The sequence below is a fragment of the Pongo abelii genome, chromosome 18, assembly GCF_028885655.2.
Source record: "Pongo abelii isolate AG06213 chromosome 18, NHGRI_mPonAbe1-v2.0_pri, whole genome shotgun sequence".
Lineage (NCBI taxonomy): Eukaryota > Metazoa > Chordata > Mammalia > Primates > Hominidae > Pongo > Pongo abelii.
This window is the reverse complement of record NC_072003.2, coordinates 20,984,233-21,009,503: the sequence shown is the minus strand read 5'-3', so window position 1 is coordinate 21,009,503 and position 25,271 is coordinate 20,984,233. Positions and strand designations below refer to the sequence as shown.

Below are 25,271 nucleotides of genomic sequence, written 5' to 3'. Positions count from 1 at the left end.
AGTGTGGGGGTGCCGTGGGACGTGGTGTCAAGTGAGGGGGCGCTGTGGGACATGGTGTCAGTGTGGGGGTGCCGTGGGACATGGTGTCAGTGTGGGGGTGCCGTGGGATGTGGCGTCAAGTGTGAGGGTGCGGTGGAGTGTGGTGTCAGTGTGGGGGTGTCGTGGGGCTGCACTGACATGGTGTCAAGTGCGGGGGTGCCGTGGGACGTGGTGTCAAGTGTGTGGGGATGCCGTGGGGTGTGGTGTCAGTGTGGGAGGTGCCGTGGGGCATGGTGTCAAGTGTGGGGGTGCCATGGGACGTGGCGTCAAGTGTGAGGGTGCCGTGGAGTGTGGTGTCAGTGTGGGGGTGTTGTGGGGCTGCACTGACATGGTGTCAAGTGCGGGGGTGCCGTGGGGCATGGTGTCCAGTGTGGGGGTGCCGTGGGGCGTGGTGTCAAGTGTGGGGGTGCCGTGGGGCATGGTGTCAAGTGTGGGGGTGCCGTGGGACGTGGCGTCAAGTGTGAGGGTGCCGTGGGGTGTGGTGTCAGTGTGGGAGGTGCCGTGGGGCGTGGTGTCAAGTGTGGGGGTGCCGTGGGGCATGGTGTCAAGTGTGGGGGTGCCGTGGGGCGTGGTGTCAAGTGTGGGGGTGCCATGGGACGTGGCGTCAAGTGTGAGGGTGCCGTGGGGTGTGGTGTCAGTGTGGGGGTGTCGTGGGGCTGCACCGACATGGTGTCAAGTGTGGGGGTACCATGGGACGTGGCGTCAAGTGTGGGGGTGTCGTGGGACGTGGTGTCAAGTGTGGGGGTGCCGTGGTGTGTGGTAAGTGTGGGGGTGCCGTGGGGCATGGTGTCAGTGTGGGGGTGCCGTGGGGCGTGGTGTCAGTGTGGGGGTGCCGTGGGGCATGGTGTCAAGTGTGGGGGTGCCGTGGGGCATGGTGTCAAGTGTGGGGGTGCCGTGGGATGTGGTGTCAAGTGTGTGGGGATGTCATGGGGTGTGGTGTCAGTGTGGGGGTGCCATGGGGCGTGGTGTTAAGTGTGGGGGTGCCGTGGGGTGTGGTGTCAAGTGTGGGGGTGCCGTGGGACATGGTGTCAAGTGTGGGGGTGCCGTGGGACATGGTGTCAAGTGTGGGGGTGCCGTGGGGTGTGGTGTTAAGTGTGGGGGTGCCATGGGACATGGTATCAAGTGTGGGGGTACCGTGGGACGTGGTGTCAAGTGTGGGGGTGCCGTGGGACGTGGTGTCAAGTGTGGGGGTGCCGTGGGGTGTGGTGTTAAGTGTGGGGGTGCCATGGGACATGGCATCAAGTGTGGGGGTGCCGTGGAACGTGGTGTCAAGTGAGGGGTGCCGTGGGACGTGGTGTCACTGTGGGGGTGCCCTGGAACGTGGCGTCAAGTGTGGGGCTGTCGTGGGATGTGGTGTCAAGTGTGGGGCTGCCGTGGGGCGTGGTGTTAAGTGTGGGGGTGCCGTGGGGCGTGGTGTTAAGTGTGGGGGTGCCATGGGGCTGCACCGACATGGTGTCAAGTGAGGGCTGAAGAGCTTTATGTTCACTCTCTGACCAGGGGCTTCGGGGTGTGCAGGTGGCCCCACAGCACGGGAGCCTGGCAGGGCCACAGGCGAGCAGCCCACACGCTGACCCTGGGGCCATCCCCCTGGGCGGCCCTCGGGCACTCAGGACTCTTTGCAGACACCCTCATGCCTGGGTCCCGCACACAGAGTTAAATGCCGGCTAGGGGGCAGTGGGGATGGACAGCAGGGCACCCCCGGCAGGGCAGCCCACGCCCACAGTGCAGGCATCCCGAGAGTTCACAGGCAAGGGTTTCAGAAGGTGGGGAGGCCGAGGTTGTGGCAAAGTCATAAATCGGTACATGGAGGCCGTACGTCGGTTTGACCTGAGAAGGCAGACATCACGATGTGTGGCCCACGGGTCGGATATAGAGTGTTTTTGATTTGCGATTGGTTAAGGAGGAGAAGCTTTGTCCAAACAATTGAGATCAGCAGAAAAGAATGTTGGCTCTGGCCCATGGGCATGACCCCCCCGGCCCCTGAGGAAGAAATTCAGAATAGAGCCGGGTTCAGGGTTCGGGCCTGTGATCCCCCCTGCATTTGTGGTCTGTGTTGGTAGATCTGTTTGGTGAGGGTCTTGGTTTTTGAAAAACAATTTAGGAACATATGTTAAGATGCTATTTTTAACCTGTATAGGGAATAAATATCTCCTGACTAATTTTTTGGCTATTATTTTATTATTTATTTTGCTTATTAGGTGATTTACCTCTCAAGGCTGGCATATTTTTGAAGGAATATTTTTGAAGGAATATTTTTGAAGGAACTCTAAGGTTTTTTAATCATTTAGGTGGGTGGGGCCTAAGCGGGGTCCCTGCTCCATCCGAGGTTCTGCACCAGGTCACATGCTGCAGGGGTGCCGTCGGTTCTGCCATCCACGTCTTAGCGCCAGGCATTCTGCCCGTCCATCCCGCCCTCCCACAGGCAGGGACAAGCCCTGCGGAACAGGCCTTGGCCTCCACGGAGCCTCAGGAGCTGGAGCTCAGGGCCGGGCCAGGCAGAGCCCCTGAAGCATGGATGAGTCTGTGTCTATCCCATCCATTCAGGCTGGAGCAAATACAGGGACAGTGGTACACACAGGTAGGCACACATAGCCGCACACACACAGAGGCGGACACAGTCACACATACACACAGGCGGTGCACAGGCAGACATGCACACACAGTCACATGTACAGACAGGCGGACAAACACATACACAGGTGGACACACACAGCCACGTGCACAGACAGGCAGACACAGTTGCACACACACACAGAAGGACATGCACACAGCCACACACAGACAGGCAGACACACAGCCATGTGCACACAGATGGACATGCACACACAGTCACACGCCCACACAGACACATAGCCACATGCACAGAGAGGCAGACACACACAGACGAACATGCACACACAGGCGAGCATGCACACAGCTGCACACAGGTGGACACATACACACAAGCGGATACACACAGTCACATGCACACACAGGTGGACATACAGTCGCATGCACATAGGTGGACACAGCCACACACACAGATAGACACACAGTTGCACGCACACAGGCAGACACACAGCCGCACACACAGGTGGACACACAGCTACACACAGGCGGACACGCATACAGCAGCAGCACAGATGGACACACATAGTCGCATACATGCATAGGCAGACACACATACACACAGTTGCACGCACACAGTTAGACACACAGCCACACACACAGGAGGACACATAGCTGCACACACACACAGCAGCACAGATGGACACACACACAGCCAGATGCACAGATGGACACAGGCGGACACACACACAAGTGGACATGCACACACAGCAGCCTGCTCACACAGGTGGACACACACAGCCACACACACAAACCGCATGCACACACAGGCAGACAGACACACAGTTGTACGCACAGACAGGTGGACACACACCCACAGTCGTGCACACAGACAGACAGGTGGACAGACACACAGCAGCACACAGAGACAGACGGATCTAGAGAGACAGGTGGACCCACACGGCAGCCTTGCTGTGTGTTCTGCTAGAAGCCCCCGTGAGCCTTGCTCTCTGTGTGAGTCTTGCCCTCTGTGTGAGCCTTGCCCTCTGCGTGAGCCTTGCCCTCTGCGTGAGCCTTGCCCTCTGCCTGAGTCTTGCCCTCTGCGTGAGTCTTGCTCCCTGTGTGAGTCTTGCCCTCTGTGTGAGTCTTGCTCCCTGTGTGAGTCTTGCTCCCTGTGTGAGTCTTGCCCTCTGTGTGAGTCTTGCTCCCTGTGTGAGTCTTCCCCTCTGTGTGAGTCTTGCTCCCTGTGTGAGTCTTGCCCTCTGTGTGAGTCTTGCTCCCTGTGTGAGTCTTGCCCTCTGTGTGTCTTGCTCCCTGTGTGAGTCTTCCCCTCTGTGTGAGTCTTCCACTCTGTGTGAGTCTTGCTCCCTGTGTGAGTCTTGCCCTCTGTGTGAGTCTTGCTCCCTGTGTGAGTCTTGCCCTCTGTGTGAGTCTTCCCCTCTGTGTGAGCCTTCCCCTCTGTGTGAGCCTTGCTCCCTGTGTGAGTCTTGCCCTCTGTGTGAGTCTTCCCCTCTGTGTGAGCCTTGCTCCCTGTGTGAGTCTTGCCCTCTGTGTGAGTCTTCCCCTCTGTGTGAGTCTTGCCCTCTGCGTGAGTCTTGCCCTCTGTGTGAGTCTTGCTCTCTGTGTGAGTCTTGCCCTCTGTGTGAGTTTTGCTCTCTCCTGCAGGCCTCCATCCGGCCTCGCCCGAGGGGAGGTAAAGGCAGTGGCCCCTGCTCGGGAGACAGCTGTGCTTCCCCTCTGCTTTGTCCTGACAGACACACATGAGCAGCCTGCAGCGTCATGCCTTTGGGGGTCAGCTTCACTGAATGGCTGTCTCCCACACGGTTAGACCCCTCACTTCTGAGGCAGCGACCTGGTCTCAGCAGAGCCGAAAGCCTGGGCAGCCACATGGCACCGAATGGTCAGGCGGGCAGCTCTCCTGGAGGAAGGCCACAGCTGGGACTCTGCGTCCCAGGGGTGGGGTGGTTGGTTGGACGTGCCCATCGGCCAGGGCAGGGCAGAGCCGCCTGCTCCCTTTGTCCTCTAGGCTTTCCCTGGGCTGCGCGGCCCTGGTGGCCTGTGGGAGCAGCGCCACAGCCTCTGACACCCCGTCCTCATGCCTTGCAGGGCAAAGTGCACCTGGAGCTGCAGCTGAGCGAGGTCATCACAGACACTGGGGTCGTCTGCCACAAGCTCCCCACACGGTAAGACACGTCCTCACCAGGGACTGAGCGCGCAGCGAGTGGCACATCTGGCTCCCGAGGAGCACACAGGGGTTTTCAAACCAACGCACAAGAATTTCCAGAGCCGGTGGCTCCCCAGAATGACACTGTTTAGAGGTTCTGGCCCTCCAAGGATGACGCTGTTTTAGAGGTCTTGAACCCCCAGGATGATGCTGTTTTAGAGGTTCCGGCCCCACAAGATGACAGTTTTAGATGTCCTGGGTGCCCAGGATGACACTGTTTTAGAGGTCCTGGCTCCCAGGATGACACTGTTTTAGAGGTCCTGGCCGCCCAGGATGACGCTGTTTTAGAGATTCTGGCCACCAGGATGATGCTGTTTTAGAGGTGCTGGCCCCCTAGGATGATGCTGTTTTAGGGGTCTCGGCCCCCAGGATGACGCTGTTTTAGAAGTTCTGGCCCCTCTCCAGGATGACGCTGTTTTAGGGGTCCTGGCCCCCAGAATGACACTGTTTTAGAGATTCCGGCCCCCCAGGATGATGCTCTTTTAGACGTCCTGGCCCCCAGGATGACACTGTTTTAGAGGTCCTGGCCCCAGGATGACACTGTTTTAGAGGTTCTGGCTCCCAGATGACGCTGTTTTAGAGATCCTGGCTCCAGGATGATGCTGTTTTAGGGGTCTTGGCCCCCAGGATGATGCTGTTTTAGAAGTTCTGGTCCCCCTCCAGGATGATGCTGTTTTAGAGGTTCTGGCCCCCAGGATGATGCTGTTTTAGGGGTCTTGGCCCCCAGGATGACGCTGTTTTAGAGGTCCTGGCCGCCCAGGACGATGCTGTTTTAGAGGTTCTGGCCCCAGGATGATGCTGTTTTAGAGGTTCTGTTTTAGAGGTTCTGGCCCCCTAGGATGATGCTGTTTTAGGGGTCTTGGCTCCCAGGATGACACTATTTTAGAGGTCCCGGCCCCAGGATGATGCTGTTTTAGAAGTTCTGGTTCCCCTCCAGGATGATGCTGTTTTAGAGGTTCTGGCCCCAGGATGATACTGTTTTAGAGGTTCTGGCCCCCCAGGATGATATTGTTTTAGAGGTTCTGGCCCCCCAGGATGATGCTGTTTTAGGGGTCTTGGCCCCCAGGATGATGCTGTTTTAGAGGTCCTGGCCGCAGGATGATGCTGTTGGTCCTGGCCATGGGATGATGCTGTTTTAGAAGTTCTGGCCCCCCTCCAGGATGATGCTGTTTTAGGGGTCCTGGCCCCCAGGATGACGCTGTTTTAGAGATTCTGGCCCCCCAGGATGATGCTCTTTTAGACGTCCTGGCCTCCAGGATGACACTGTTTTAGAGGTCCTGGTCCCAGGATGACACTGTTTTAGAGGTTCTGGCTCCCAGATGACACTGTTTTAGAGGTCCTGGCTCCAGGATGATGCTGTTTTAGGGGTCTTGGCCCCCAGGATGATGCTGTTTTAGTAGTTCTGGTCCCCCTCCAGGATGACGCAGTTTTAGAGGTTCTGACCCCCCAGGATGATGCTGTTTTAGGGGTCTTGGCCCCCAGGATGATGCAGTTTTAGAGGTTCTGACCCCCCAGGATGATGCTGTTTTAGGGGTCTTGGCCCCCAGGATGACGCTGTTTTAGAGGTCCTGGCCCCAGGATGATGCTGTTTCAGAAGTTCTGGTCCCCCTCCAGGATGACACTGTTTTAGGGTCCTGGTCCCCAGGATGACACTGTTTTAGAAGTTCTGGCCCCCCTCCAGGATGACGCTGTTTTAGGGGTCCTGGCCCCCAGGATGACGCTGATTTAGAGGTTCTGGCTCCCAGATGACACTGTTTTAGAGGTTCTGGCTCACAGATGATGCTGTTTTAGGGGTCCTGGCTCCCAGGATGACGCTGTTTTAGAGATTCTGGCCCCCCAGGATGATGCTCTTTTAGACGTCCTGGCCCCCAGGATGACACTGTTTTGGAGGTCCTGGCTCCCAGATGATGCTGTTTTAGGGGCCCTGGCCCCCAGGATGGTGCTGTTTTAGGGGTCCTGCCCCCCACCCCCCCGATGACACTGCTTTAGATGTCCTGTCACACACTCCCGGCGTCCTCGCTAAAGCACATGCTCACCTTAGAGGTGTTGTTTTGGGCTTTTGCAAACGGCCAGCGTGATTCAGCATCACACCGAGGCAGAGTGGCTGGTGTGGCCCTCCCTGCCTTCCAGTGAGGAAACTGCATTTCACAGCTTGAACTCAGGCCTCCTGCCCGACCCAGAGCTGTCTCACCATTTGCCCGGGTGTCTGCGTGCCCTCCTGACGCCGCCTCTGCTTCTCTCCTCAGCATCGTCGAGTGCCAGGGTCTCCCCATCGTGAACGGACAGTGTGACCCCTACGCCACCGTGACGCTGGCAGGACCCTTCAGGCAAGTTGCCTCACACCTCAGGTTTCTGTTCTGGTCCTGGGGGGCTAGGTTCCAGCTCTGAAATCATGAGACCACTGCCTCATTTGGGAGGAGGCAGGAGGTTGTGCTTTGAGGTAGAATATGAAGTTTTACTTCCTTTTGTTTTCTTTATTGCTCTAAAATTGCTTTGTAGAAAATGAAGGCTTCGTGCCCTTCACGCTGGGTATTTTTGGCTCAGTAAAGGTTCCTGATTTGCATACCATCTGGAACTGGAGACCAGCAGAAATATTTATAAAATAAATAAAGGCAATAAGTGACTTGTGCATTTGAGAGCTCAGTTTTACGACTGAGAGACTTGGAATCAGCAGCGTTGCTTTAATCCCAATCCTTTCTCTCTCGATAACGGATTGGAAGCAAAGAAGACGAAAGTGAAGAGGAAGACCAACAACCCCCAGTTCAATGAAGTGTTTTATTTTGAGGTTGGTATCTTCGTGGGTCAACGTCAAGTGAAAACTCTGCACCTGAGACACGTTGGCAGAAAGTCTGGATCAGAACGATCTCGGTCTCTTCCCTCTGGAAGGAACTTCGAGAGAGAAGCCAGCCCCGCCGGCCAGCCCTGGGTTCCCTCCAGAGAGAAGCCAGCCCAGCCGTGGAAGTTCCTTCCAGAGAAGAGCAAACCCGGCCGGCCGGCCGGCAGGCCCGCCCTGGGATCAGAACGATCTCCATTTCTTCCCTCTGGAAGTTCTTTCCAGAGAGGAGCGAGCCCCGCCGGCTGGCCCTGGGTTCCTTCCAGAGAGGACTGAGCCCAGCCAGCCAGCCCTGGGGATTGGACCCGTGGCCCCAGGATCTTTCCCTCCTCTCCCAAGAGAGAAAGGCCATTCGTTGTCTCCCGAACTGGCCCAGATTTGAGTTAAAAGATGACAGATTAATGCTTTCCAAATTACCAGGACCTTGGGGGTTTTTGTTTTTTTGGCTGCTCCACCCAGGCATCCTGAGCAGGCGGAAGGCTTGTTCCAGTGGAAATAGGCAGGGTTTTGAAACAAAGGGGAAAGGATTCAGACACAGAGATCCTCTCAGATTATGAAGCACCAAAATCCGTGAAAAGGAGGGTACAAGGGTGCCCCTGGTGGAGTGGGACCCGCGGCGCAGTTTTGGGACAGCTGCATCTCGTGGAGTGAGGGCCTGCCATGTGGCTGGTGCAATTTTGGGACAGCTGCATCTCGTGGAGTGAGGACCTGCCATGTGGCCGGCGCGGTTTGGGGACGGCTGTGTGCAGGGCCTTTAGGCAGATGCTCTTCCCATCCACAAATGCTCCCCTGCACAGGCCCTGGAGATGTGAGGATGGATGAGGCCTCTGTGGCAAGAGCATGGCCAGTCATGCCTGAGGGGTCGGGCGGGCTCCCCTGAGCCATGATGGCTGAGTGGGGCTCGATGCATGTAGCTCTCAGGGGACCGTAGGAGAGTGGACCTACCGGTCAGTGGGTCCTGACTGAGCAGGACCCACTGGCACTGCTGAGGCTCGAAAGGGCCCCACAGGCAGAGGTGGGAGCTTGGTGTCCGAAGCCAGAGCCAGGCTTTCAGGGCCACTGTGAGGAGGGCTTTGGAGGTGGAATCTGTTCTCTGTCTCAAATGGAAGCCTCACTTATAGACAGGTGGAGAGGATGGTTTTGCCAGAGCGAGGGAAGGCAGGGAGCTGCCAGGCTCCCAGGGGCCGGGTGGGCCCTGTTGGTGGTGCAGGACCTGCACCTCCATCCTGCAGCATGGCCCGAGTTCCAGGTGGCAGCTCCCCCCGCCTCAGTTGCTGGCTCGGCTGCCACACACAGAGCTGTCATACACACAGTGGGGTAGAGCTCGCCCACTGCCTGGCCACACACGGGTGCTCATCACATTTGCAGTGTTCTCACACCGTTTCTACCGTGTGCACTCCCATTTCACTCTGTAAAGACGTGGGTCTCAGCCTACTCGAGCAATTTAGTGACCACAGACAGTCTGAAAACCATGGTCTGCATCACCACCTGTGGGGCTCCAGGGAAGGCCCGGACCTCGCTGACCGCTGCTATGTGGGACATGCGGGGCCCTGCTCTTTGGGCTCTGTGACCTTTCACTCCATCTCCACCCCTTCCTTAGCAGCCACGGACCTCTTTCACCAGAACCCTGTCTCTTTCGGCTTCAGCTGCTTCTGACCCAGCTGGAGGCCGAGCCCCGGGGAGGGAGCCTGTCCCCCGCAGGGTGTGGTCAGACAGCCACCTACTGGGAGCAGACCCAGGAAAACAGATGTTCCGTTTCCATGGGAAGCAGCATCTGTACCATTTTCTTCCAGTAGACACATTAAGGCCCTTTAACTCTCTAAATGAGATTAAATAATCTCATAAATTTGGTAGGAGCTGCCTTCATTCACTCAACAGATGTGTCAGGTGCCAGCACCATGCTGATCATCAGCTGGTGATAAGATGTGGGAGAAAACAGAGGAGTCCGAGGCCACCACACCAGGCCAGTGTGGTAGGGATGCAAACAGACAAGCCCCTACAATAGCTCCCGACCTGCCCTGCAGAGAGGGCATGAGGCAGGGGCACTGAGGGCTTCCTGGAGGAGACATTGCCTGACCTGCTCTGCAGAGAGGGCGTGAGGCAGGGGCACCAGGGGCTTCCTGGAGGAGGCATTGCCTGACCTGCTCTGCAGAGAGGGCGTGAGGCAGGGACACCAGGGGCTTCCTGGAGGAGGCATTGCCTGACCTGCTCTGCAGAGAGGGCATGAGGCAGGGGAGCCGGGGGCTTCCTGGAGGAGGCATTGCCTGACCTGCTCTGCAGACAGGGTGTGAGGCAGGGGAGCCGGGGGCTTCCTGGAGGAGGCATTGCCTGACCTGAGTTTCATGAGATGGGGAGGTTGGGGGGAAGCAAATTTGAGGACAGTGGTGTATAGGTTGGGAAGGAGGAGGCATCAGCAGCCCTCAACCCGAAGCAGAGAACTGCCCCTGCGTGATCTTCACCTCAGTTTACCAGTCAGGAAGTGCAAGCTCAGAGGTTAGGCAGTTTTAGCAACATGATTTTGGTGTCAAGCCCTACATCAGAACTTTGAGCTAAGAGCTCCTGAGCCAGCATCACTGCTGAGGCCCGGTGAAGGTGGGGCAGGGAGGGAGGCCGGGCAGGAGGGAGCTCTTCTTGTAAACGCAGGTGACCTGGTGCACGGCTGATGGTGGTTAAATCGGAACTCCAGGTGGTAACCGACTGTGGTCTCCTGGAGCCCGTGGGGCGGCCTCCTGCTCTGCTGCAAGGGCCCTGCTGGCTGGTGGGGGGGTCCCGGAGCCTCGACCCTTCACGCCTTCACTTCCTTTCTGTTCTAAGGAACCCACGGTGCGGAGGTATCAGGAGGAAGGTAGCAGCGTCTTGACTTTCCACCGTTTGACCCTCCCCAGAGTGCTGGGGTCTGTTAGGGGCTGGCCAGGTTCAGGCACCACAGACCTCACGCTTTTCACTTCCTGTTGGCAAATAGAGCCTTGAGGTGGGGCCACGGGAGGGTGGTGCTGCTTCGTCTCCATGGCAGAGGGGACCCTCCCTCCCTCACGGAGTGGCAGGCCCAGAGCAGGCGCAGGTGAGGGACGTTTAGGTCCCCAGAGCCCGGCAACCATCAGGAGCCGCTGGGAGAGTCCAGCCGTGGCCGTGAACAGCCTTGGGGTAGGTCTCACCTGGGTCTGCCCCTCCAGGGGCACTGTGAGTAGGAAATGCTGGCACTCAGGAAGCCAGGCCTGAATCTCGAATCCCGCCTGGCGCCTTCCTGGTTGTGGCCCTTGAGTGGCGTGTGGCTAAGCGCAGAGGGTAGGGCAGCCTGGGGCCTAGGTCCACATATACCCCCGCCTGGTGGCACCGTGGTCTCAGCGCTTTCTCTCTCGTCTGACTCCAGGTGACCCGGCCCTGTAGCTACAGCAAGAAGTCCCACTTTGACTTTGAGGAGGAAGACGTGGACAAGCTCGAAATCAGGTGAGAAAACCAGGCTCCGTGTCCCCAACTTGGCAGTTTTCACCCAAACTCCTCAGCTCTTTTGTTCTTTGTTACTAAATATAGGGTCATAGATAGAAATGAATTTCCATTTTCTTGGTAATTTTCACAACAGGATGTTAGAAGTTGTAGTTGAATTGACAGCCTGTGGGTGGTGTTAGGGCTCACCTTGCAATACCTGCGAAGAGGCGAAGGCCAGAGGTCCGCATCCCTCTGGCCGTAAGGCTTCATCCACCTGGAGTGACGGGGGCTGCAGCCGTTCTTAAGGTCTTGTTCTAAGCCCTCCGCCTTCCATGGGTTCAGGCCTCACTCAGAGGTTGCAGGGACTGGCGGGTCAGCACGGCGCCTGGCCCTGACCGAGCAGGACCCAACGGCACTGCTGAGACTCTCAGCTGGGCGGCCTCTGTGGAGACCCTGTCCCCTTTGACTCGAGTGAAACGCTCTCACCTGGCGTCCTGGGTTCATGTTTCCTGCGTATGGTCATAGAAGCTGCATCTTCAGCCTTTGCCCATGGAGCCCCCACCGCCCTTTCCTGGCTCCTCAATGCCTCACACGGGAAACGGGGAAATCGCTTGTGGGTTCACGCAGGTCAGGACGCGATCTCAGGCCCAGGATTTAGAGAGCCCCACGATCCCGCTGACTCAGAGTTCTGGGGAGGGCGGGCATCAGAATGTGCCCTTCACAAACCCCGGCGGGTTCCCTCCAGTGAAAATAAGCTGGATTCCTGCTTGTTTTTGAACGTAGCCTCTGTTCCTTCTGTACCAATGAATGCCCCCATCCCCTATGAAGAGGCAGATGAGCCTCCCCTGAAGTCCCCGAATCTTTCCATGCTGGACAGAGAAGGAAGGAAACGGCTCCCTCCTGACCCTCCCCAGCCGGCCCTGAGACCCCGAGCCTGGGATGTCCCCAATCCTGGGCTGATCCCGAGCCTGGGATGTCCCCCAAGCCTAGGCTGTCCCCGAGCCTGGGCTGAATCAGAGCCTGGGATGTCCCCAAGCCTGGGCTGACCCCGAGCCTGGGATGACCCCGAGCCTGGGATGCCCCCGAGCCTGGTATTCTCCCGAGCCTGGGATGTCCCTGAGCCTAGGATTCTCCCGAGTCTGGGCTGACCCCGAGCCTGGGATTCTCCCGAGCCTGGGATGCTCCCTGAGCCTGGGATGTCCCCGAGCCTGGGCTGATCCTGAGCCTGAGATTCTCCCAAGCCTGGGATTCTCCCGAGCGTGGGATGCTCCCTGAGCCTGGGATGCTCCCGAGCCTGGGATGCTCCCGAGCCTGGGATGTCCCCGAGCCTGGGCTGACCCGGAGCCTGCGATTCTCCCGAGCCTGGGATTCTTCCGAGCCTGGGATTCTCCCGAGCCTGGGATGCCCCTGAGCCTGGGATGCCCCTGAGCCTGGGATGTCCCCGAGCCTGGGATGTCCCTGAGCCTGGGATGTCCGCGAGCCTGGGATGTCCCTGAGCCTGGGATGTCCCTGAGCCTAGGATGCACCTGCTTTCTTTAGGTCATTTTGGAGAATGTGCTGGCCATCAAATCCCTGGTCACGCTCCTTCCCAGGGGCTGACACTGCCCCGGGGGGACCCTTAATGGGACACGTGGAGCCGGTGCGTGGCTCAGGCCCTACGGCTGCTGGGAGGCGTGGTTTTGTGGTTGAGAACCGTAGGAATGTCCCTGATGTTATCGGTCAGATCCGCCTCCGATAGTTGTCTCCATCCTGAACCATAGAATGTCCCTGACGTGGTCAGTCAGATCCACCTCCTGAGGGGTCAGGGTCCTGAACCATGGGAATGTCCCTGACGTGGTCGGTCAGATCCCAGCTCCTGAGGGGTCAGGGTCCTGAACCATGGGAATGTCCCTGACGTGGTCAGTCAGATCCAGCTCCTGAGGGGTCAGGGTCCTGAACCGTAGGAATGTCCCTGATGTGATTGGTCAGATCCACCTCCTCAGGGGTCAGGGTCCTGAACCATAGGAATGTCCCTGACGTGGTCGGTCAGATCTGCCTCCCATAGGGTCTCGGTCCTGAACTGTAGGAATGTCCCTGGCGTGGTCAGTCAGATCTGCCTTCTCCAGGGACTCACGCCAGCCCCTTTTTCAAGAGAAGGAAGCGCCATCATTGGTTTCTTTTTACACCAAGCTTTGAATTCAAGAGTGAAGTCCTAGTTATTAAATTTTTTAAAAGCACACAAAACATGTTTTAAATATTTCCCTTATTAAAGGCAAATGTGCCTCCCTGGCCACTTGGCACATTTTTTTAAAGTGTTCATGGGCAGATCAGCGGTCCCCTCATGTTCCTTCTGAAAGGAACGTGCTGTGGGTTCCTGTGCAGCCTGTCAGCCCTCCCCGGCCCAGACGCCAGTGCCTCTGCGGTGCCACTGCCCTGCAGGATTCGCAAGGGTAACAGAATCCCCGGCCTTCTGGAATCTTCTCCCTCCAGGGGGATGCCCCTGATGGCCACAGTGTGGTTAGGCCTGCCGAGTTTTAACCCCTGGGTAGGGCCGGCCACGTGTAACTGTGTGGTTTCAGGCCCGTGGGTAGGGCTGGCCATGTATGACTTCAGGTGTTTCAGGCCTATGAGTGGGTCCTGGCCATGAGGGACTGGGGTACCAGCCCTGTAGACTTGTTGCAGCTGGGGATGCTGTGTGTCTGTCAGAATTTCACAGCCCCAGGTCTGTGGACACGTACCGTCCCACACTAGGACAGAACATTAGTGGGAGCCGCTGCCATGTTAGACATTAGCAGAAGCTTCACAATGCTGGGCCTGGGCTAGTCACGGTGATTCGTGGACCATGCTGTGGTTTATGGCCACAGTTCTCCCCCCGCTGTGGTGTGCGTGGCCCCTGAATCCACTTTGTGCCCCTAGATCATGAGCAATCCATGGAGACAGGGTTCTACATTCAGGGGCAGGGCATTCACAAGAACCCAGTTTTGTTTTGAGGCACATTTTCATGTGACGAAAGCACAGAGCCCCTAGATGTTGAATCGGGCAGCCCATCCTCCACGGGCACCCTCCTCTCTACGGGCCCAAGTTCTCCATCATCCCCTGGATGTTGAGTCGGGCAGCCCGACTCCATGGGCACTCTCCTCTCTACGGGCCCAAGTTCTCTATCATCCCCTGCATTGAGCCCTGCAGATGGAGGCTGTTGGGCTGCATGCTGGGGCGGTGCGAGAGGCACATGCCGCAGGGCCCGGAGGGTCTCACTTGCCCACCATGCACAGACTGCTGGTGCTGGGCCTGTTGTGGGCAAAGGGGACAGATGGTGCTGGAGCCAAGAGCGGCAGCAGCCACATAGCTCCTGGGTGCACACAGCGACTCCTGGCTCCCTCCCGGCACAGAGCCTGGGGTCATGTAGCTCCTGGGTGCACGCAGCGACGCTTGGCTCCCTTCTGCCACAGAGCCTGGGGTCATGTAGCTGCTGGGTGCACGCAGCGATGCCCAGCTCCCTCCTATGTAAGAGCCTGGGGTCATGTAGCTCCTGGGTGCACGCAGCAACGCCCAGGCTCCCTCCTATCTAAGAGCCTGGGTCTGAGTCCGGGCCCATTGCCTTCCGCCTTCCTCTGCCTGCCCATTACCACTGGGAGACACTCATCTTTATTCCAAAGCCACAGGCTGGTCTGACGTGTTTTAAATGTGCCCCGTGGGCTGAGCCTTGATGGAGACTCTGGGAGGCGCTGCAGGCTCCACTCTGCTCCTGGGGGAACAAAGCGTGGCCTGTAATCTCTGCTTCACCCGGGCTGCCCGCCATCAGCTAGAGCTGTACCAATGCTGTTTTTCAGAGTCGACCTTTGGAATGCCAGTAACCTGAAGTTTGGAGATGAATTCCTGGGAGAACTAAAGATCCCGTTGAAAGTCCTGCGGCAGTCCAGCTCCTACGAGGCGTGGTAAGATGATGTTGCACCTGCAGACTTCAGCATCTCTGAGAGCCACAAAAACACGTGCTGCCTCTGAGTGGAAAGGCAGAGAGGCCACCTGTGCTGGTCCTCAGTTGTGCCCAGCACCCACCTGCTCTTACTTTGCATGTAGCTCTGACGAGCTCTGGCTTGATGAGTTTCTGCCCCACAGCAGGTGAGAAACGGCAGGTGAGGAGAGGCAGCAGGGATCACACTGAGCAGGGACTCAGGATGGCTGGCACCTCAAAACAAGACAGGGAACGTGGGTGAAAGCAGCCCTAAGCCACGAGCAGCTCGCGGGGTCTGATCCTGGGCGAAAGTGGGACCCTGAGCCGCGAGCAGCTCGCGGGGTCTGATCCTGGGCGAAAGTGGGACCCTGAGCCGCGAGCAGCTCGCGGGGTCTGATCCTGGGCGAAAGTGGGACCCTGAGCCGTGAGCAGCTCGCGGGGTCTGATCCTGGGCGAAAGTGGGACCCTGAGCCGTGAGCAGCTCGCGGGGTCTGATCCTGGGCGAAAGTGGGACCCTGAGCCGCGAGCAGCTCGCGGGGTCTGATCCTGGGCGAAAGCGGGGCCCTGAACCGCGAGCAGCTCGTGAGGTCTGACACAGTAGGGGAGGGCATCAGCAGCCGGTGCAGGAGCCCAGAATGCGCACACAGCAGGCCCTGCCCTGCGGCTGCGCTCTGGGTCTTGTTCTGGGCCCTCGGCAGCACCTCCTGTTGAGGGCGCATTACAGGGTTCTCCACTCCCCTCTGCACGTCTAGACCTCAGTGGTCGGCTCTGACCCAGAACCCACCCCAGGACATGTTGTATGTTGCTGCCTCCTGCCTTTCTTTCCTGTTGTCTCCAGATGCTTGGTGTTTTGGTGGAAGGAACAGGCCGTTGTTTCATTTTACCTCCAGTTCATGTGTGTCCCTTAGCGACAGGCAGCTCCTGAGAGGGCCCGGAGTCACGGGAGGTGTGCATTCCCAAGGCGTGGACTGTGTGCCGGGGCCTCACGCCCCATGTGTCCCTCTGCCATGTGTGAGGGCAGGTCTCCATCCCAGAAACTGTGAAACACGCGTGTGTTTTGATTCTATGAAGACTGCATGGGCACAGGCCCCCTGAGCTAAGTTAGGCTTCCTCCTATGCTGAGTGAACCCCTGGCCCTGGTAGCCAAGGCAGCCACCACATACCCCAGAGAGCCCCAGGGGGCTAATGCCTTGCACACAGGCTCTACCCACCTGAGGCGGGGGTCTAATGCCTCAGACACAGGCTCCACCCACCTGACGGGGGCTGATGCCTTGGACACAGGCTCCACCCACCTGAGGGGGCTTTTAATGCCTCAGACCCAGGCTCTACCCACCTGACGGGGGCTAATGCCTCGGACACAGGCTCCACCCACCTGAGGGGGGCGCCAATGTCTTGGATACAGGCTCCACCCTCCTGACGGGGCTGCTAATGCGTCAGACCCAGGCTCCACCCTCCTGATGGGGCTGCTAATGCGTCAGACACAGGCTCCACCCACCTGGCAGGGGCTAATGCCTCAGGCACAGGCTCTACCCACCTGAGCAGGAGCTAATGCCTCAGGCTCTACCCACCTGACGGAGGCTAATGCCTCAGACACAGGCTTAACCCACCTGAGCGGGGGCTAATGCCTCGGACACAGGCTCCACCAACGACCGGGCTGCTAATGCCTCAGACAGGCTCCACCCACCTGACGGGGGCGCTAATGTCTCGGACACAGGCTCCACCAACCTGACCGGGCTGCTAATGCCTCAGACAGGCTCCACCCACCTGACGGGGGCTAATGCCTTGGACACAGGCTCCACCCACCTGACGGGGGATGGGGGGCCTCGGACACAGGCTCCACCCACCTGAGAGCTTAGACTACCTGGCCCACAAATGAGAGCAGAAGAGGGCTCCTGGGTGACTGCATGGGGTAGAACCAAAGATGGAAGAATGTCCGAGCCGGAAACGTCTCTTACAATGACCAGGTGCCCAGGTGGCCTGCCAGGCTCACCAGCCCAAGGCCCCCACCCCGTGACATCAGGAGCCACGGCACGCTTTGGTTGAAATAATTTTCATTTCCACCTGCTGCTGACACTGCCGGGTGTGGGTCTTAGGGCGAATCACTGACCACTTCTGCGCTGGTTCCCGGAAACCCGTTCCCTCCACGTTGCATGCCCCCATCCCCCTCCGCGTTTCTCCCCTTGACTCCTGCGCCTTTGGCTCCAACACTTGCCTTCTGGGGATCCCCGGTAGCCCTGCTGGGGGTCTTCTGTGGGGAATCCCCAGGGGCTGCACTCTAGGGGGTCCTGCAGGATTACCCTCCTGACCAGTAGGCCTCAAGCAGGCAGCTGGGCTTCCCTGAGAGCTGCCCTTGGCAGGTGCAGCCTCATGCCTCCCCTCCATGTGTCCCTCCCACCCAGGTACTTCCTCCAGCCCCGGGACAATGGTAGCAAGAGCCTAAAGCCAGACGACCTGGGCTCCCTGTGGCTGAACGTGATATACACGGAAGACCATGTGTTTTCTTCTGACTATTACAGCCCTCTGCGGGACCTGCTGTTGAAGTCTGCGGACGTGGAGGTGCTTGTCCACGCCGTGGCCTGTGGGTGTGGGCAGGAGGTGCCACCTGCCTGGGGCCCCACCCCACACCCCGGCCCACCCCAGAGGGCACCTTCTCCCTGAGGGGGCCTTTCCCATGCCTCCCAGCCTGGCCTGTTTCCCGTCCAGATGCCTGGACCCGTTTGCTGGGCGCACTAGTCCGTCGACAGAGCCGTAGGAGCCTGGTGATGCTGAGGACTCTCCGGGTTGTTTGAGGGGGACCCCATCATCAGAGTCACTCTGTTAGCTCAGGGGCCCTAGAGCTGGCTGCATTTGGGGGTCGCTAGGAGGAGGTGTAGACGCCCCTCCAAGGGTCCAGCCAAGCAGCAGCAAATGGGAAGTTTGGTGCTTTTGCGAATGTGTGTGTTTCTGTCTCAGTAAAGAGCCGTATCTATTGTGGCTGGAAGTGAGACCCTAGCCAGGGTGGGGACAGGCCTCTGGGAGTCCTGCACCCCAGGCCCTGGCACTGACCTCGCCCCTCCCCGCAGCCCGTGTCAGCATCTGCGGCCCACATCCTGGGTGAGGTTTGCCGGGAGAAGCAGGAGGCGGCTGTCCCGCTGGTGCGGCTCTTCCTACACTATGGCAGGGTGGTGCCCTTCATCAGTGCTATCGCCAGCGCAGAGGTGAAGCGGACCCAGTGAGTGCCCACCCTGCCCCGGGGAAGAGCGGCCTGGACCCGCTACAGGGATGGCAAGGTCGTCGCCGAGAACCGTGTCATGGCGCAGGGCTTGAGGGAATTCAAGGGTCCCCAGAAACCATGTTGATTCAGGCTTACTTTCACAGACCCAGTTAATGATTCTTTTTTTTTTTTTTTTGAAAGCCCCATTTGCCTTTGAAATCCCGGGTAGAGTGAGTGAGTGGGGAGGGGAAACGGCTCCCAGGGCTCGAGGACAGCTCAGGTCCCCTTCCTGGGGCACTTTGGGAGCCCGTGAAAATGGAGCACGGCTTCCCTCAGGACCTGCCTAGTGCTGTTTCCAGACACCCTGTTCTAGAAACATCCAGCTGCACCTGCGGCCACTGTAGCTGGCAGGAGGGGTTTGCTTCTCTGCTGGCCCTTGGATGCTGCCAGGGTCTGGTGCTCAATTCTCTGCACAGGCCGCAGAGGGCGAGAGGATGGGAGGGCAAAGGACAGCCAGGCTCCTCCTGAGCTGGTGGCCACGCAGGCGGCCAAATGGTTCCCTCTGGCAGTGTTGACACAGGACGGTTCCATGGCCAGGGCCTCGAGCACCTGGCCTGGTTGTGCTCCTTGTAAAACATCAGGAAGCTGACTGATGGGCGTGCACTGACCTCACAGCCTACAGGCAGGTGCTCGGGGCCAGGCTCTGCTCCGTCTGCATTTCTGCATCCCCAGGAGACAAACGCTGTCCCCATCGCCATTTCCCAGGGACCCCAACACCATCTTCTGAGGAAACTCACTGGCGTCCAAGTGCATTGACGAGACCATGAAGCTGGCGGGGATGCATTACCTGCACGTCACTCTGAAGCCGGCCATCGAGGAGGTGAGCACAGGGCCCAGAGTCCTCAGCATCATGGGGCGTGGGGAGGATTTCCCCCGACAGAGGGCACTGCACAGGGATCCAGCCAGACCACGATCGGGGCTTGAAGGTCGGCCCCTCCGGCCTCACCTCAGGGATGCTGATTCATTCACTTTTATCAAGAGGATGTTCCCTGTGTACTCCAGAACCTTCCAAATTCTCCCAAATTAAAACTATACATAAGAAAATCCACCACTCCACTAAGGAAAACATGCAAGAAAAACCTGGCTCTTCCCAGGGAGACCTTCTTTCTCCACACATCCTGCAGTCCCCTGTGTCTGGGCCCTGGCTGCGTGGCACGTTTGAGCTGCACGCCCAGTCCTCACCCAACCCTCTGATGCACACACACCCCCTCCTCACCTGACCCTCTGATGCCTGCCAGGCTGTGCCCCCCGTTTATGAGCGGCTTTGTAAACAGGTTCTTTGCAAATGTGAGAAAATTTAACATAGCATTCTGGTTTGCTCTGTGGGCAAAATCATGGCAGCATTTTGAAGTAAAAATATTATTAAAGCTTTGTGAGGCCTAGTCCGTGTGGGCTGGTGCACATCACTCTCCGAGAAAGCCCGACTTGTCTCATCACGGGTGCGCATCACTCCCTGGAAAAGCCCGGCTCATCTGATCATGGGCACGCATCACTCCTTGAGAAAGCCCGGCTCGTCTGATCATGGGTGCATGTCACTCCCTGAGAAAGCCCGGCTCATCTGATCACGGGTGCGCATCACTCCCTGAGAAAGCCCGGCTCATCTGATCACAGGCCCACGTCACTCCCTGAGAAAGCCCGGCTCGTCTGATCATGGGTGCACATCACTCCCTGAGAGAGGCTGGCTCATCTGATCATGGACACGCATTGCTCCCTGAGAAAGCCCGGCTCATCTGATCACAGGCGCATCGCTCCCTGAGAAAGCCCGGCTCGTCTGATCGCCGCCATAGACTGGGCCCCGGGCCTGGTGTTTGCGCCTGACCTCTCAGTTGTCCCTCGGCAGCCAGTGACACAGGCCCAGGGTTGTCCCCTTGCAGCCGAGGCTCGGGGCGACACCACCCCCACGGTGGCCCTGCAGTCCGGCCTCACCGTGCCCCTCCGTGCCAGTGGCCGGGTTCGGGGAGCTGTCCCGGCGTTTTCTGGATGAGGCTCAGGGTCTGCATCTCAGCCAGGCCTGAGACCCCCTTCTCCCTCCTTGCCTGTGCCACTGGAACCCACTCACAGAGCCCCGTCTTAAACCTCTCCCTAGATATGCCAGAGCCACAAACCCTGTGAAATCGATCCTGTGAAGTTGAAAGACGGAGAAAACCTTGAAAACAACATGGTAGGTTTTGTTCATGAACCAACCAAAGCCAGTCACCTGCTTGGGGTTTTTCAGCCGGTGTCTGCCTGGAAGCTCTGACTCACCCCGTGACCCCGGTTGGGGTGGGAGCAGGACCGGGCGTGGGGATACCTGCCTCACCTGGCTACAGTACGCTGGCTGCGCTGCTGGGAGGCCTCAGCCACCACTTTTGGCCTGGCCTGTGTGCCCGGCTCTGCCCCCTCTGTGGGGTCCGGCCTGCACACCTGGCTGTGCCTCCCCTGGGGGGGGTCTCGGCCAGTTCCGCCTCCCCTGGAGTGATCCGGTCTGCACATTCCAGCTCTGCCTCCCCTGGAGTGATCCGGTCTGCATGGCCCAGCTCTGCCTCCCCTGGAGGGTCTGCCCTGCACACCTGGCTCTGCCTCCCCTGGAGGATCCTGACCAGCTCTGCCTTCACCCCGGCTCTGCCTTCCCTTGGGCGATGGCTCCTGCCCCTCCCTTTTCCTAGGACAGGATGGCCTCCCCACCTCCCCACCTCCCCAGGCTGTCCCCAGAGCTGTGTCCTGCGTTTTAAAACAGCAAAACTCCCTGATGTTGAACTTGCTCCAACATTTTAGTCACTTCACATGATACTTCTTGCAGAGCGTGCTGTTTGGTCATCTCTGTATGTAAATGACAAGACAGAGCTCTTGCCTTGGGCAGGCATATTCTGGTGAGTGTCCATTCCCCACTCAGTAAACGAGGTCGGGGCCGAGCCGGGGAGCCGACGTGGTGCCCGTGTAGTGATTTTCACACGTGAATCGCCACAGCTCCCAGCACAGATTTCCAGGGAGTGGCTGTTCACACGTGTCTCGCTGCGGCAGCTGCCCTGCACCCGCCCTCAGCCCCTCCCCACGTGCCCCTCCCTGGGCGTGCCCTGGTGCTACACGCACCTGCGGGCAGCCTCGGGAGTGGGTCCCAGTGCCGTGTCCTGTTGCAGGAGAACCTACGGCAGTACGTGGACCGCGTCTTCCGCGCCATCACTGAGTCTGGGGTGAGCTGCCCGACCGTCATGTGTGACATCTTCTTCTCGCTCCGGGAGGCAGCGGCCAAGCGCTTCCAGGGTGAGTGCCCCGGACACCCTTACGTTGCTGAGAAACAACCATAGCCCCATGCAGGCAGAACCCCCCGCAGCCCTCGCTGGACTAGAACTGCGGGGTCGTGAACCCCAGTTCCGATGCTGGATTTTTCTGGGGTTTGTGCCGGGCCAGTGTTCCCTAGTTCACCACCGCGGTGGTCTCCGGGGGACCCCAGCCCTGTAGTTCACGACCTCAGTGGTCTCCGGGGGACCCCAGCCCTGGAGTTCATAACCGCAGTGGTCTCCGGGGGACCCCAGCCCTGGAGTTCACAACCGCAGTGGTCTCCGGGGGACCTCAGCCCTGGAGTTCACAACCACAGTGGTCTCCGGGGGTCCGCAGCCCTGGAGTTCACCACCGCAGTGGTCTCTGGGGGTCCCCAGCCCTGGAGTTCACGACCTCAGTGGTCTCCAGGGGACGCCAGCCCTGGAGTTCACAACCGCAGTGGTCTCTGGGGGTCCCCAGCCCTGGAGATCATGACCGCAGTGGTCTCTGGGGGTCCCCAGCCCTGGAGTTCACGACCGCAGTGGTCTCTGGGGGGGCCGGGAAGGGCGGCCGGGCTTTGTCGGGGTGGGATGTGAATTTTCCTGATGCGGCCCCCCGGGTTTTCCCAGTGGTTTCTTTTTGTGGCCGACCCTGGCAGGGCCCAGAGTGGTGTTGGCAGCTCTGCCTGCCCGTGTCTTTGAAGAGACAGGACCCCTGGGGGAGCTGCACTTTCTTCAAACCCCCAAGCCGGAGATCCCCAGGGACCTGGGCATCCAGCACCCAAACCCCACTTCTCAACCTTGCCGACCCTCAGGGAGGAGCTGGGTGCCTGTACCTGCTCGTCTCCTGCGATGCTCAAGACCCCGCCGGGACTCAGGCTATGGGGTGCTGAGAGGCTCAGCGAGGGCCTTGCCACTGGCTCCTCTCTTCCTTGCGTGTCCTGCAGCCTCGGGACAGCTGCAGACACCCCAGGGTGGCCATGGCCCTGCAGAGCCATCTGCGCTTCTGCGTCCCCAGGAGACAAACACTGTCCCCACCCCTGTTTCTCAGGACATCAGTCAGACAGCGCCGGCCGAGGGGCTCAGGGTTCTGGGGGAGGCAGTTCCCAAGCACAACCCAGCCCCAGACCCACTTTGAACAAGGTGGAAGTGAGGAGATAAAACACATCCTCTCACCCAGATGAGCACAGACCACCGTGGAATGAGTCTGTGGCAGGCACCAAAGGGGCTGTGCTGTGTGGTGGTGATGAGAGATGGAGAGAGACAGGGAGAGATGGAGAGAGAGAGAGACAGGGAGAGAGAGAGAGACGGAGAGAGACAGGGAGAGATGGAGAGAGAGGCAGAGACAGACGGAGAGAGAGATAGAGACGGAGAGAGATAGAGATAGAGATAGACGGAGAGAGAGACCGAGATGGAGAGAGAGAGAGACAGAGAGAGATAGAGACAGAGACAGGGAGAGAGAGAGAGAGATGGAGAGAGAGATAGAGATGGAGAGAGAGATAGAGACAGAGACAGAGACAGAGATAGGGAGAGAGAGACAGAGATAGGGAGAGAGACAAAGAGGGAGAAAGAGAGATGGAGAGAGAGACAGACGGAGAGAAAGAGGGAGAGAGAGAGATGGAGATAGGGAGAGAGAGAGATGGAGATAGGGAGAGAGACAGAGAGATGGAGAGAGAGAGAGAGAGAGAGAGCCAGAGCCAGAGAGAGGGAGAGAGAGAGCCAGAGACAGATGGAGAGAGAGGGAGAGAGAGAGAGAGAGAGAGATAGAGAGACAGGGAGAGGGACAAGGGAGGGGGGAGAGAGAGCCAGAGACAGATGGAGAGAGAGAGAGGGAGAGAGAGACAGGGAGAGGGACAAAGAGAGGGAGAGAGACAGAGAGATGGAGAGAGAGAGAGAGAGACAGATGGAGAGAGAGAGGGAGAGAGCCAGAGAGGGAGAGAGAGAGAGGGAGAGACAGAGATAGAGAGACAGGGAGAGGGACAGAGGGAGAGAGAGAGATGGAGAGAGAGACAGACAGATGGAGAGAGAGGGAGGGAGAGAGAGAGCCAGAGATAGAGAGAGACAGGGAGAGGGAGAGAGAGAGATGGAGAGAGAGAGAGAGAGAGACGGAGAGAGACAGGGAGAGAGACAGAGGGAGAGAGATGAGAGAGAGAGAGGGAGAGAGATGAGGGGAGAGATAAAGAGATGGAGAAAGAAAGGGAGACAGAGAGAGGGAGAGAGACAGACACAGGTGGAGATAGATCCAGGACTGTGGCTGGACTTCCCTGTGGACCCTCAGGGGGCCGGGGCATGGTGTCCCCACGAGGCCACTGTGCCCGAGGGAAAAGGTCACCCCGTCTCTGTCTCCCGCAGATGACCCGGACGTCAGGTACACTGCAGTGAGCAGCTTCATCTTCCTGAGGTTCTTTGCGCCCGCCATTCTCTCACCCAACCTCTTCCAGCTCACGCCGCACCACACAGTGAGTGACCGGCTGAGGGACCGAGGTTTTCTGAGCTGTCCTGGGACACCGGCCTGGGTCGGGGCATCTGCGTGGCTGTAGGGGGCCGACCGTGTGGAGTGTGGAATGCGTGGGGAGTGTGTGTGGAATGAGGAGTGAGTGGGGAGTGTGTGGACGGTGCGTGGGGAGTATGGAGGTTGTGTGGAATGGGGAGTGTGTGGAGTGCGTGCGGAGTATGTGGATGGCACGTATAGAGTGTGGAGTGCATGTGGAGTGCGTGGATGGTGCGTGGGGAGTGTGGAGTGTGTGGACGGTGCGTGGGGAGTGTGGACAGTACGTGGGGAGTGTGGAAGGTGTGTGGAATGGGAAGTGCGTGTGGAATGTGTGTGGACGATGCGTGGGGAGTGTGGACAGTGCGTGGGGAGTGTGGAAGGTGTGTGGAATGGGGAGTGCTGTGGAATGTGTGGAGTGTGTGGACGGTGCGTGGGGAGTGTGGAAGGTGTGTGGAATGGGGAGTGCATGTGGAGTGTGGAAGGTATGTGGAATGGGGAGTGAGTGTGGAGTGTGTGTAGAGTGTGTGGATGGTGTGTGGGGAGTGTGGAAGGTGTGTGGAATGGGGAGTGCGTGTGGAATGTGTGTGGAGTGTGTGGACGGTGCGTGGGGAGTGCTGGTGGATGCGCTGGGTCCTGGAACGTCCTCGTTGCAGGTTGTTCACTGACCTATTTAAGCTGTGTATGTTCTGGGGGAGTCGAGACAATGTCACAAAAGCAGTGGATGGTTTGGCCAAGGTTTTAGCTACTGGTCACCGCCCTGCTCTCCTCCCCTGCCCATCACATAGGGAGTATCGATCGGCGTATCATCCGTGTATTGAGTCAACAGATTCCTATTTAGCACTGATTTTCTCCAGGCCCCAATGTGGTTGCTGGGGCCATGGCTCTCAGGGTACAGGGATCTGGGGTGACCGTGTTGCATGTGCCGGTGGCAGAGCTGGAAGGAGATGGCCAGGGCGAGGGGACGTGAGGGATGGCCCATTCCCCAGCACTTCTTTTTTTTTTTGTTGAGACGGAGTCTTGCTCCGTCACCAGGCTGGAGTGCAGTGGTACCATCTCGGCTCACTGCAACCTCTGCCTCCTGGGTTCAAGCAATTCTCGTGCCTCAGCCACCCTAGTAGCTTGGATTATAGACGTGCGCCACCATGCCCAGCTAATTTTGTATTTTTATTAGAGATGGGGTTTTACCATGTTGGCCAGGCTGGTCTCGAACTCCTGACCTCAAGTGATCTACCTGCCTCGGCCTCCCGAAGTGCTGAGATTACAGGTGTGAGCCACCAAGCCCGGCCCCCAG

General features: G+C 58.6%; 1 protein-coding gene across 1 annotated transcript in view; it reads left to right on the top strand.

Annotated features, from left to right (window-relative positions):
* Positions 1-25,271, top strand: part of LOC112131386 (ras GTPase-activating protein 3-like) — a 108,647-nt gene that overhangs the window by 76,568 nt on the left and 6,808 nt on the right. The window contains 11 exon segments of the mRNA XM_054534801.2: positions 4,693-4,769; positions 7,057-7,140; positions 7,526-7,595; positions 11,014-11,090; positions 14,879-14,983; positions 17,400-17,556; positions 18,063-18,211; positions 18,959-19,073; positions 20,340-20,414; positions 21,370-21,493; positions 23,842-23,948. Coding sequence (XP_054390776.1) covers positions 4,693-4,769; positions 7,057-7,140; positions 7,526-7,595; positions 11,014-11,090; positions 14,879-14,983; positions 17,400-17,556; positions 18,063-18,211; positions 18,959-19,073; positions 20,340-20,414; positions 21,370-21,493; positions 23,842-23,948 — 1,140 coding nt within the window.